Source organism: Dipodomys spectabilis, unplaced genomic scaffold (genome assembly GCF_019054845.1).
Source record: "Dipodomys spectabilis isolate Male_0828 unplaced genomic scaffold, ASM1905484v1 ptg000097l, whole genome shotgun sequence".
Taxonomy (NCBI): domain Eukaryota; kingdom Metazoa; phylum Chordata; class Mammalia; order Rodentia; family Heteromyidae; genus Dipodomys; species Dipodomys spectabilis.
This window is the reverse complement of record NW_024870774.1, coordinates 161,780-175,598: the sequence shown is the minus strand read 5'-3', so window position 1 is coordinate 175,598 and position 13,819 is coordinate 161,780. Positions and strand designations below refer to the sequence as shown.

The following is a 13,819-nucleotide window of genomic DNA, read 5'->3' as shown; positions in this document are numbered from 1 at the left end:
TAAGAAGAATTAAAATACACCTACTACACCGAAAAATAAATAAACATAAAATGTTTGCCGTTTTTCTGGGGTTTATACTCCCCAACTTGGAACTCAAATCCAAACATGTTTTAATATTTTTGCAGTATCGCAGAAACTGATGAGTAAATTCCAGTTGTTATTCCAAACATGGAAGTCTTCCAATTCTATCTGTGATTACTATGGCAAAATAAAAGGAACTGGCCCTTTCACACAACTTCAAAGATTTGTTTAAAAAGAAAAAAAAAAAAAAAAGACAAACCTTCACTTAACATCTTGAAGAAAAAGATCCCAAGAACGTAAATAGAGATGAGCTAAATTTGTTTGTCATTAGCAAACACACAAGGACTGCAATTATCCCCGTGCCTATACCCTACTTAAAAGTCCAAAAAACAACCGTTCTCCTACCAAATAATCCACCCAAACTGTAGGGTGTATTCCAAGCTTTCAGTAACTGGCAAGAAAAAGAGAAAGAAAAAACTCAAGGGGGTGGACTGAGAAATCTAACTAATCCTGATGTATTTCTTTAGCACTTCTTAGTCTACTATGATCTCTCCTAAGCTCATTAATTAAAGGACCTTAGGAAGAATTTTGAAAACACTAAAAAGCTTAGGAGTCAATGATACTAAATACACATGAAAGTGACCAAATAGATAATGCTCCTTCTCCAAAAGAACCATATAACGGAGAGTGGGGCCGATAAACCAAGAAAACCCGGAAAGCTTTTCGAAAAGAACCAACTCCATAAACTTTAAATTCTCTCAACCTGATCATGTCTTAAATAAGAAACATCCCGGCAAATCCAGCCTTTTTTTTTTAAGGTTGCATGAATATTCCAAATTTTGCGCTGTGCCACTCACAAGACCCCCATCCATTCCTAAGGTATATGCTGGAGATAAATTCACCTCTGCTTCGATGCATTGGGTGCATTGTTAAGATGACTCCAGTGCAAATGAAGAAGCGATACCGGTCCCGTTATAACTCATCTTCCAGGGAAGCGCAGGATGTTAACTAACAAGTCACCGTACCAGACACCCCCCTCGTATGCACACCCTTGAAGACAAATCAATGAGATATTTGTACCGACAATGTAAGTGCGGTCAGGGCATGCACTCAACAAGATTTTTGCATACTACTTGTGGCCCAAAGCGAGGGGATGGACAGAGGCAAAACTCTCCGAAGCCCCGATCACTTGCAATCCGCTACCCAAGTGCCATTTATTTATTTATTTGATCAGACTGTTCAATGCAGCGCGCATCTTCGGGGCGGCCATCCCCTTCACTCGGGGGGTCATCCTCCTCCTCCTCCTCCTTCTCCTCCTCCTCCTCCTTCTCCTTAGCGGACCCCTCTAGCCCAGGTCTCGGGATACTTAAATGGTCAGCCTCAATCGACCGATTAAATGCAAAAGATATAGGTCTTATTCCGAAAACCTGGTCGCCATTTTGATGAATGATAAACACCGAGATGGAAATGTGCCGGGGACGGACGGCAAGGCACGGGGCAGGTGCATGGGGAGGGGGCGCGGGAGCCGCCGGGCTCGGCTCGGCTCGGGCTGGAGGTGTCCGGGCCGCGCGGGGAGGAGGGAGGGCGGCAGGAGGGAGGGAGGGAGGCAGGGCGGGCGGCGGGGGATGGGGCCAGCGGGGAGGTGGAAGCGATACCCACCGCCCGTATTGGTCCTCTTGGTGCTGCCGGCTTCAGGGGGGGCTTCCAGCGGCCTTTTCCGCGAGTCCGGCGGGTCCAGGTCTATGGGAACCCCAGTGTGGGTCCCGTTCTGCTGGATGGGAGCTGCCGCCATCATGTTTGCAGTTCCTTGCCGCTGCTGGGGGGGGGGGGGTGTTGGAGTAGGGGTGGAGGGGGGGAGAGAGGGGGGGGAAAGCTTCTCCCTTTTGTTTTGGCTCTTTTTTTTCTTTGCTTTTTCTCTCTTTTCCCCCCCTCTTTTTCGGTTTCTCTCTCTTTTTTCTTTTCTTTTTCTTTTTTTTTTTTTTTTGCGTGTGGGGTTTCTTAAGGTTTTTTTTGTTGTTGTTGTTTGATCAGAAAAGGAGCAGTGTTGCTGGCTTGTTCTCACTGGGGAGGGGGCAGGGTGAGGAGCAGCTGCAGTGCAGTGTCGGGAAGGAGACCGGGAATGGAGGGGGTGTGAGGGACGGAGGACGGAGAAGGAGAGAAGAAAGGAGCGCGCGAGGGGGACGCGCGGACCGGAGAGGGGCGAGTGAATGAGCGGGAGGAGGGGAGCGCGGAGGGCCGGGCCAGGGAGTGGGAGCGGCGGGCTGGCGGGGCGCGGCGGGCTGGCGGGCGCGGGGAGCAGCCAGGGAGGAGGAGGAGGAGGACGGAGGAGGGAGAGGAAGGGGGGGGGGGAGTGAGGGAAAGAGTGAATGAGCGGGGAGGGTGCGGGAAGGCCGGGGGACGCGGGGAGGCCGGAGCCCGCGAAAGGCGCGCGGCGCCCGGGGGGCCGGCGGCCGGTGTCTCCCCCGCGCTCGCTAGCGCTGCGCCCGCTCCCGCCGCTGCCGGGGCCGCTGCTGCCGCCGCCGCCGCCGCTGCTGCTGCCGCTGCTGCTGCTGCCGCCGCCGCCGCCGCCGGAGCGGTTCTGCCGTCGCCTGGGCTGCTCGGCGCTGCTGCTGCTGCTGCTGCTGCTGCTGCTGCCGCCCGAGCTCGCTCATTATTTCTCCCGCGCGTGTGTGTGTGGAACGGGGGGAGGGAGGGAGGGAGGGAGGGAGGGGGAGAGGAAGGGAGGGGACGGCGGCGAAGAGGGGAGGGGAGCGAGGGCTCGAGTTCGTAGACTCCCACACACTTCGCGCTCGGGTCCCTGCCTCTCAGCAGCAGCGCCGCCGCCGCCGCCGCCGCCGCCGCCGCCGCCGCTGCCGCCTCCCCGCGCCGCCGAAGCCTCTCAGCCCGCGGGGCGGGCGAGGGAGAGGAGGGGGGAGGGGAGGGGTGGCCGTGCGCGTGCGTGTGCGCGCGCGGGAGGGGGCGCGCGCGCGGGCGGGAGACCGCGCGGTGTCCGTGAGGACCGGAGCCCTGGCGCTCCGGTGGGAAAGCAGAGGTGAAAGGTCACCGGTCCCTGGCAACACGGCTCAGGCAAACGTAAAGCGGCTTGTCGCAGAAACCAAGGGGTCCAAGAAACGCGCTAGGCTGGGAGGGCGGGAAGGAGAAGTTACTGACAGGCGCGCCAGCCAATAAGATGCAAATGTGTGAAAGGTTCTGGAGGCCCCCTTTCCCAATCAGTATCCTGGCGGGGACGAGCGGAGCCCCCGGGATGCGACCTGAGCTCGGTCCAGCTGGGATTTGGAGCCGGTGACGACTGTAGCTCGTCCGGGGAAGGGCATCCGAGGGACCATTGGCAGCGGGTGGGACAGCGTCAGGTCTGAGCATGAGCCCGGACTCTACGCTCCCACGACTTCGAGCGAGATGTATGAGTTTGTTGTTGTTTTTTTTAAGAGTTCCGTAAAAGACATGAATTAGCATCTCACTGATAGGCGCTTTTCTACGCTGAGATTTTATCAAAAGAGGATTTCTTACTTTCACTATGTGACACCATCTGGGGACATGTACTGTCACCCGCCGGCCATACATCCCTTCCAGAAGAAACCAAATACAAATATATATATATATATATACATATACATATATATATATATATATATATATATATATATATATATATAGCTAGATGTGGGTCTCCACTGGACGCCCTGTAGGAAGACTGAAGACAGGCAACAGATGAGCGTGCACACAAACCAAAACGTTGGACGAAATACCAATGTGGAAATAAAACCCATGGCAATGTGCACGGTTTTAGATAATACAGATCTCGGGCAGATCACAATTCTGAACCTCAGCCCTACAACACTAGAGGGGGGAAAAAAATCTAAGATCGCTGGAATGAATCGACTCTGAAAGGACCATAGCGATGGTCTAACCCAAGACCTTTATTTTAAGAGATGAGTAAATTGACTCCCAAAAAGTATTTTGTTCAAGGTCAAGCAGCAAGTTAGTAGTTTAATTATCTCAGAGTGTTACAAAGCAGGGATAGTGTAGAATCTGGACTTGAGAATCTGAAATACTGGTTTCAGGTCCTTTCCCGGCTGTTCTAAGGCAAATCCCTTAACATGTTGCTATTTATTAAATGTTTACCACGCTGCAAGCAATCCACTTTACATGTTATATCCATTGCATGTAGGGTATCATATACTAACCACATTTTTTAGGTATTTTAGTTTGAAATATACTAGTGATTCATCCAAAATTGCACAGTAATAAACATTACAGTAATAATTTAAACACAGACCTTCCACAGTCTATAACTGTCATCTTAAATGTTGCAGTGCACAGAAGCTTCAGGTTTTTCCCTATTTAAAACAAGGGCTACAACTCCAGCTCATAGAAGTGGAATGAGATAATAGATGTGACAAAGTATTGTAACCTATAAGGAAATGTATAAACTTTGACAAGGTTTCTAGAATAAAGAAGTTATTTTTCTGCATTCCCCACTATAGATAGTAATTCCACTTGAAAAATGGCTAAGCTAGACTAAGAAGGGACATCCCTACAATTATATGATAATCTAACAAAGAATACATTGGTATCTGAGGCAATGACCTGAAAAAAAAAAAAGATTAATTCCTGGTAGACTGAAAAGGGAATGGGAAGCAATACTAGCCTTACTCAAGGAGGGACTTATAGTGCATTTTAAGTAATGAAATATAAAATACATTCTAATGAAAAGGAAGAGTGCAATGTACAATTATACTTGGGGTGTGAAGAACACACTTGCCTCAATTCAGAATAAAACACACTGAAAGCTGAAAAAGGGGGAGAAGCTGAAAATCAGTGCATGTTGATAAAAGTCCATGAGTCAAAATCCAGACTATAACAAAGAGGATTGGGAAAAAACCATGACACACCGGATTGGGGGGGGGATGGGGGGGTGAGGGGATGGGGGGGGAGAGAGGCATGGATTAAGAAAAAAATATAGTTTGGAGTAACTAGTCTAGATAATAAAAAGTTGATGCCAGAAATTGTGCAATCAAAGTGTTCTGCAAAGTGTACAAAAATACATGAGGATATTTGTACATGAAAAATTAGAAAAGATCTAGTTTTGGCACTAGATAATTTGGAAAGTTTTGTAGGTTTTAAAATATTTAGTTAAAGTGGTACTTATTAGACTATGTCAAAAATGAACTATCCAATTTGTGGGTAGGAATGGGAGAGAAAAAACTGAAAGACAGCAAGGGAAGGGAGAACATTGTCCAAAAATAAATGTACTAGCCAGACACCGGTGACTCATGCCGGTAATACTAGCTACTCAGGAGTCTGAGATCTGAGGATCGAAGTTCAAAGCCACCCTGGACCACAAAGTCCGTCCAGGAGACTCTTATCTCCAATTAACCACCAGAAAACCAGAAGTGGTGATATGGCTCAAGTAGTAGAACGCTTGCCTTGAGCTGAAGACCTCAGGGTCAGCACCCAGGCCCTGAGTTCAAGCCCCATGACCAACAAAAAAAAAAAGAAAAAGGAAAGAAAGAAAGAAAGAAAGAAAGGAAGGAAGGAAGGAAGGAAGGTACTCATGTCTCATATAACTAACTCCTCTCTACATCACCTTTATAATAATAAAAATATATATTGACATGATTCTTATTAATATGCCTCTATAATCCTGATAAGGTAGACCAAAAAATGGACATACTTGCCTGCTGTTCTCTGCATTTTACATCAGCTAATAAAAGCGAAGACATTTTTAAAGAATTGCAATATACAGCCTAGGAAATAGAGGTGAGAGGGTAGGAGAGAGGGGAGAGAATGGTGAAAAGATAGACTTTGATCAAGATGTACTCATATTGGCATGTTGAAATAAAACACAGTTTTTAAACTACTGAAAGATTATAAAATAATACAAAAGAAAAATACAAATAGTTGGTATCTACAGGCATTTGAAAATGTCCTTACTCATTTCCATGCTTCTGCCTTTCCTTTAATCAGTTCTATTACTGAAAGATATTCATCCTACCTGAGTATCTCCCAGAGCTGATATTTTGGGAAGTGTTTTCTGAATTTGAGTCCCACCACAGGTAGACACCTGAGTTAAGGATTCAAATCACCTATTTTGTAAGCCATTTCAGGAATCAGAAAAGAGACATGGGTAAGTGAGACAGTAAAGGGAAGGGAAGGAAAGCAATAAAGGGTGAATTACCAAAGATTTTATCACTGTGAGTAAAGGGAACTTAATGTCACTGAAATTTCCTGGGATCCAGTTTAAAACCCCAGCCTTGAAACTAACTCACAAATCGCAACAGAGCTGGGTATTTATGCACCTACTCCCTTCAACTATTGAGTGAGATCCATTTACAGTGATTAATTCAATGCATGTTGGACAAGCTGCTGTGCCTTTCTCAAAGAACTTTCTGTGGTAGATAGAGATGCTCTATCCTTACCCAGTTTGGAAATTCTGGGAAATTAATACCCCTTGGAATGGAACTTTCCCCATCCTATAGAAAATGAGGCCAGTATACAAAGAAATGATAGTGTAGATAGTATAGACAGGGCACAAACAGGTTATTACAATGTCAACAAAAATTTCAAATAAGAAAACCTGAGAAGTATGTTGCTACACAGTACTGTTAATTCACTTAACATCAGATAGTATGACCATGAAAAAATATAGAAACTAAAGTCATATATATTAAATATATATATAATTGATATGTAAAATATGTATCATTCTTATATGATATATATGAATACATACACACATATCTAATGCATATACAAATACATACACATACACACATATATATACATATGTATTTTCCACAATACATTATTGTCACAAGATTTGATTGTAAAAGACCTGAATCATTTGTTCAATGTACATTTTTGGTTTGTAAGATACAAAGCATGAAGAAAAATGTGTTCATTCCATTTTTACTTCATTCAATCCAACACAAAGAATATAGGAGTAAATAAGAACCATAAGAGCATAATATCTCCATTAGGTCTTTCTCAAATCTACAAATAGATGTCTTGGCTGCAAATATTTCCTAAGATTGCATGTTAAAAATATTTATAATATTTGGTTATATAAATTCACATATGCAATATCATCTCTTGGTAGGTAATTGTTAGTGGAATGCTCACCTTTGGTCCTCAGCTCCGCCCAGACCTGGGCCCCCCTCCCATTCCTGGAGTTCCCTCCATACAGCTGACTCCTCCTTCTCTCAGCCCAAAACCCACCTCAACTCCCATCTACCTCACTTCCTCTCCCCCAGATCCTGCTGCTACCTGGATGGTGACAGGCCTTGTGCTCCCTCTTGGGGGAAATATGGCTCCTCTAATAAACCTTATAATAATCTTTCTCCTGTGCCTGTCTGCCTCTGTGTGGTCCCCTGGGATGGATGTGTCCGACCGATCCTCCTTCAATAATTTTTAAACAATCTGTGAACCTTTACATTCATTTGTACAGTGACATAAACATGTTATTAGTATTATTCCAAGTTCTCTATAACTCAATATTCCAACTGCAAATGTTATCCTAGAAGATAAAGAGACATGTTATTATTAAAAATGTCCTAAATTTTCTTATGTATATATTTTTCATTGTATGTATATATAGGGAATTATATGATAATGCAATACACTCATGCAATGTGATGTGTTACATTAAATTATCAAACCAGTGTAATTACCATCCATCCCTTAGTTACTATTCCTTAATTACCATCCAGCCCTTCTTATTTTTTATTTTGCAAAGCTTTCAACTCTGCTAATTCTTCATAAAATATATTTTTGTGTGCTGGAAAACTAACCCATACTTCTCTTTTCTAGTTTAGTATTTAGTATCCAACTTCCATTTCCCTACTACCCTTCCTAGACTCTGTTGGTTACTATTCTATACTTCTAGGAAATAAGCATTTTCAAATTCCACATGAGTGTAGCATTTATTCTTTAAATGTTTGTCTTCTTTCATTTAACATAATGTCTGACAGTTCCATCCTCCTTGCCACACATGACAGTATTTATTAGCTTTTGTAGTTGAATAATTGTCTAGTGCCACATACATTGCGCTATTTCTTTTTTTAATGTAATTTTATTGTCAAGGTTATGTACAGAGGACATACTTAAGGTAGTGAGTATGTTTCTTGTCAAACATTGTTACCTCCTCCCAAATTTCCCTCCTACTTTCCTTTCCCCCAATCCCCACTCGCTAAGTTGTAAAGTTCATTCCCAACATATTGTCTTGTGAGTATCACGGTTGCATTGGTTTGCCTTTTGTCCTTTGTCTCATTTTGTTGCTCTCCTTCCCTTCTCTAATTCAGATAAATGTATATACAATTTATCCATCAAAAGGCATCTTAGTTGATTCCAAGAATTCTAATTTTTTGTCACTAAGTATATATTTCTTTGGTTTCTAATTGAACATTAAAATTTTCAACATTTTTCTAATTATGCAGTATAACTCAAAACTTATCATCGTCTTGGTAATAAATCTGACCTACGACCTCACAGTACATTAAAAGTAGTGACTGACAATGTAGTAATTGTTTAGTATTCCCATGTTTTATCAACTAGGTCTAAAATATCAGTAGCATTCATAAAATATATTCAACCACACATAATTCTTTCTTTAAATTTTAATTAATTTTATTGTAAAGGTGATATACAGAGGGGTTACAGTTCCATAAGTAAGGTGATGAACAATATCTTGTCGAACAGTGTTACCCCCTCTTTCCCTTGTTTTCTCCCACTTTCCCTCCCTCTCTAACTCCTTTCCCCCTCAGTTGTAAAGTTCATTTCCAACATAGTGTCTTGTGAGAATTGCTGTTGCATCGGTTCACACTTTGTCTTTTGTATCACCATTTTGTGATTTCCCCCTTCCTCTTTTCAAATCAGACTATAATATACAAGCACATGGTACTAAAATCAAAACAGGGGATAAAACAAAGGAAAAGAAGAAAGAAAAAAAGAAATAACTTTATATAGCATATTAAACAATAACAACCCCAAAGAAACATAGGTCTCATGATTTCCCTCGTTTGTAATAATTACTATATGTCTAGATAATCCTAGCAGATAAGCAGAATAGCTCAAAAGCGATGCACATATGACCATGTAAGGTGATGCTAAGTGAAAAGAACTCCAAGATATGGACATAAGAGGTTTTTCTTTGTTGTTTTTAATGTACTAAGTGATTTCTTGCTTGTTTTGTGTGTTTTCCCCCCACTATGTTTTATCCCCTGTTGTCACTATATTTCATTTTGGTACCCTGGGTATAGTACATATGTTTATCTGAATTAGGGAAGGGGGAGGGAACAATAAAATGGTGAGACAAAGGACAAAGGATAAACCAGTGCAACAGTGATATTCACAAGACTATATGTTGGAAATGATCTGTACAACTCAGGGAGAGGGGGAGGGTTGAAGGGGAGGGAAAGTGCAAGAAAAATGAAGGAGGGGACAACAAAGTTTGACGAGAAAGGTACTTACTACCTTACTTATGTAATTGTAACCCCTCTGTACATCACCTTGACAATAAAATAAAGTAATAACAACAAAGCCCTCTTATTTTCATATCTTAGAGTTCGTTTCAATTAGCCTCATTTTATATGGTCATATGTACATAGCTATTGAGTTATTGAGTCCTCTGCTAGGACTATCCTAGACATACACTAATTATTATAAATGAGGGAAACCATGGAACCTATGTTTCTTTGGGGTCTGGCTTACTTCATTTAATATGATATTTTTTCCCAAGTCTTTCCATTTCCTTATGAATGGGGCAATATCATTCTTTCTGATGGAGGCATAGAATTCCATTGTGTATATATAGTATGTTTTTCACCACACATAATTCTTTAACAAAGCTACTGTAAGTCTCCATTTACCCAAGTTGGTCTTGTCTTCTGTCTGAACAATTAATACCCTCAGAATTGTCCCAGCTTGGATAATAAATTATTTGCTTACTCAAAAAATACTCAGTAGTTAGGACTGTCAAATATAAATGACAATTTCTTTTGGATTTATCATATTATATAGCATTTATCATATATAGCAATTTCTTAATATGTATGGCAGTAGAAGTGTTTATCATAGTTATGCTCATAATAGCATTGTGGTATAAAAAATACTACCCAAATATATCTTCTAACTTCCATGATATTACCTTACTTCAAGGGTTTTTGTTCGTTTGTTTGCTTGTTTGTTTTGCTAGAGCTAAAAACCAGGGATCTAGAATAAAGATAGGAACTGGTAAAATTATAATTTTAGAAGTATCTTCATATTTTTTAAAACTTAACTTTATTGTCAAGTTGATATGCAGAGGACTTACAATTACATAAGTAAGGTAGTGAGTGCATTTCTTGTCAAACTTGTTAACCCCTCCCTCATTTCTTTCCCACTTTCCCTCCCTCTAAATCCACCCCTACAAGTTATATAGTTCATTTCCAATACATTGTCTTGTGAGTATACTGTTGTTTTCCCGCGTTGACCTTTGCCTCACCATTTTGTTGTTCTTCCCTTCCTTAAATGTATATACAATACCCAGGGAACCAAAATCAGTGACAACAGCAGATAAACCATAGGGGAAAAAAGAAATTAATGAAAGAAAAAAGATTTCACTAGACAATTACATGTATGTACATTAAAAACAGCAACAACAAAGAAAAACTCGTTTCCATATCTTGGAGTTCATTTCGCCTTGCATCATCTTATATTGTCATATGTCCATAGCTACTGAGATATTGAGCTCATCTCCTAAGACTATCCTAGACATATACTAATTATTACAAATGAGGAAAAATATGTTTCTTTGGGTCTGGCTTACTTCACTTAATATGATTTTTTCTGTCTTCTCATTTTCTTATGAATGGGGCAATGTCATTCTTTCTAATGGAAGCATAGAATTCCATTGTGTGTATGTACCACATTTTCTTGATCTATTCACCAACTGGGTTCCATATCTTAGTTATGGTAAATAATAATGCAATAAGCATGGTTGTGCTGATAGCTTTCGTCTGGCCTTGTTTCTGGTCATTTAAATCTTTTCACATTTTAACATAGAAACATTTTGACAGGATAACTTCATTAATAAGTACTATATGTACCAAGATATAAACTGAAAAATAATAAATGAGTTATTAATAAATGAAATATATCTTTAAATATAAATAGTGGGCTCAGACATAGCATCAAATACTATTTTATGTCGTAGAGTATTCAGATTTCCTGTTTACAATATCCTATTAATAATGTAAGTTCGACTTCAAAATTTTTAATGTCTTTCATCAAGGCTTTAGAACTTCTATTTTTTCAATATAAGTAGAATAAAAACTGACTTGTCTTTCATATTGCTACTTGTGTTTGTAGGAAGAAAATGGCATACTTGTATATTTTTTAAATTACATTATCTTAGAATCTCTGAGTTTGTAATTTAAGTAAGACATCTGGGCACTAGTCTGAGACTTTTCAACTTGTACAGATCGAGTGAGAAAATAGTAGGCTTCTTATGTCACTGTAGTTTTTCTCCAAAAGTTAAGTCTGGGTAATTTTTTAATATCTTCCAAAAACCTAATTATGTTCAATAAATCCTCCATGTTCTTGAAGTTATGAAAGATATTTACAGCAATTATGCTGATATTGTTGACTCCATTCCTAGCATGGTTGTGATTTTTCACTTTCTCTGTTCAACATGGGTTGAATTCTCCTGCTTTAATGCATGTCTTCTCAGAATGCCATTTTTTATGAATTTTCAGATATTGTGAATTTTGCCTCATCGGTTCTTGGTATTTTTGTATTATTATCAATAATCTTGGTCTCTGTTCCAAAATGTACTTATTTGAAAATGGTGTGATAGTTGTGGATCTTACTTTTAACCTTTATTAGGTGACTGAAATCAGCACTTAATCTAGAACTAATGTTACCCTTTAACTGCAGGCAACTTCTGTGAATACACTAGCTGACATATAGTGAATCAAGAGCTTTTTTGCTCTTGGAAAAATCTGGAAAAGGAAATCTTTCCAGATTTGTTGAAACACTAGACGCTGGTCCCTCTGCAATGAATGTATGAAATATTACTCAGACTTCTAAAGATGTATTTTCTTGAAGAAATCTGTGCTTTTCTCTTAGAACATCATCAGTCTATAAATTCTAAACATCCTGTTGGGTAATTACTTAGAAAGTTACATATGCAATTCTTAGATGGCCCAACACTTCCACTCCTAGAAATGTGCCTGGAAGAGTTGAAAATAGTTTTGTAAACACTTTTACATGAAGGGTTATAACATCTATTCACAAAGATAACAAGTAAAATTAAACCAAACCTTCATCAACTAAAGAAGGTATAAATAAAATTTGGTAGAATCTAACAGTGGAATACTAATATATGTGAAATGAAGCACCTATAGATGCTACAACTTGGGATGGAGCACATTCTGTCAAATAGAAATCAGATACAAAACATCAAACAATATTGTGGGATTCCATTCATATGAAGCAATACAGATTAGGTAGATCTACAAGGTGAGTGTTTTTCCAGGGCTTGTGGAAGTGGAAACTGGGGAGTAATTGCTGAATAGGGATGATCTTCTTTATAGAATGCTAAAAAAATTCTCTTGGAACTAGCTGAATATGATATTTACATAATGCTGAGAATATAGTGCTGAATTATAGTAGCCCTTAAATATTTGATGGATAGTTCTGTCATATGAATTTATCTTAATAAAGAAAACAACACCCAAAAAACTTGCATCATCATTCCTTAATCTAGCAATTATTGATTCTCTAAAAAAGGATTATGCTGTGGTACAAGTATTTAACACAGGGAGAAAAAACAATGTTTATAAAGACTATGCGTAGGCCCAGATGCCAGTGGCTCATGCTTGTAATCCTAGATACTCAGGAGGCTGAAAACTGAGGATTGAGGTTTAAAGCCAGCCCAGGTAGACAAATCCACTGGATTCTTATTTCCAATTAACTACCCAAAAGAAGTGGATGGAAATGTGCAAACCTTGAGCAAAAAGCAAATGATAGTGTTATTGAAGATTTGCCATATAAATACAAAGAATAAAACTCACAAAGTATATACCTCAGTGATGCACTAGCAATACATTTCCTGAAATTTCTAAAAATGATTTTTTCAGTCTCATTTAATCTAAAAATTGAGATGAGTTAGGAAGGTGTTGAAGACAAGAAGATGGACATGGTGATGCATACCTGTAATCTCAGTTTTGAGGAGAAAGAGGCAAGAGAATTAAGAATTTGAGACCAACCTGTTCTACAGAATGGGACAATGGCCCTCTCAATTAAGTAATAAAATAAGATGAAGATGGTAATCCCATTGTTATTTCTTTTAAGAGCTATTGTAGTATGGGACAGTAGAGTGCATTGTAAGTAGACAGCCTTAAATCAGTTTGATTGTCTGTGAGTTCATAGTTTTCCTATTAACATTCTGTACCTCAGTTTACTTTCTTCTAAAATGATGGCTGTTGTTGCTGACTTTGCTATCATTGATAAGCTATTGCCAAAATGTGTATTCTTCTTCCACAGTGTAGTGTTGTTGAGAGACAGCTGCCTGAGCTAGTTCCTTTATTAGCTTTCTATTCAGGTAGAATCACGTTACTCTTTCTCACTAAGGTAAGCAAAGTTAAATTGTTGTATAGTGTTCATAGTTTATTGATTTCAAGAAATGAGTGTGTCCTCCACATGTTACTTCCTCCTCCATCAATCAGTGGGAGGTCATAAACAATAAGGCTACAAACACCTAGACCATACTATGGAAGAAAGCTGATCATATCCAGAAATACTTTATTGAACTATTATG

The 13,819-nt window shown here is 40.0% G+C and overlaps 1 protein-coding gene across 6 annotated transcripts in view; it reads right to left on the bottom strand.

The window, feature by feature from the left end:
• Positions 1-1,829, bottom strand: part of Nova1 (NOVA alternative splicing regulator 1) — a 142,298-nt gene extending 140,469 nt beyond the window's left edge. For 3 of the 6 annotated variants that reach the window (XM_042686432.1, XM_042686434.1, XM_042686435.1), the window contains exon 1: positions 1,681-1,829. In XM_042686432.1, the coding sequence (XP_042542366.1) occupies positions 1,681-1,816 (136 nt within the window). In that variant the 5' untranslated portion in view covers positions 1,817-1,829. Of the gene's footprint in view, positions 1-923; positions 1,010-1,680 lie in introns of those variants that run through there. The other 3 variants (XM_042686436.1, XM_042686437.1, XM_042686433.1) reach the window with 2 other exon arrangements.
• Positions 1,830-13,819: the final 11,990 nt, after the last annotated feature.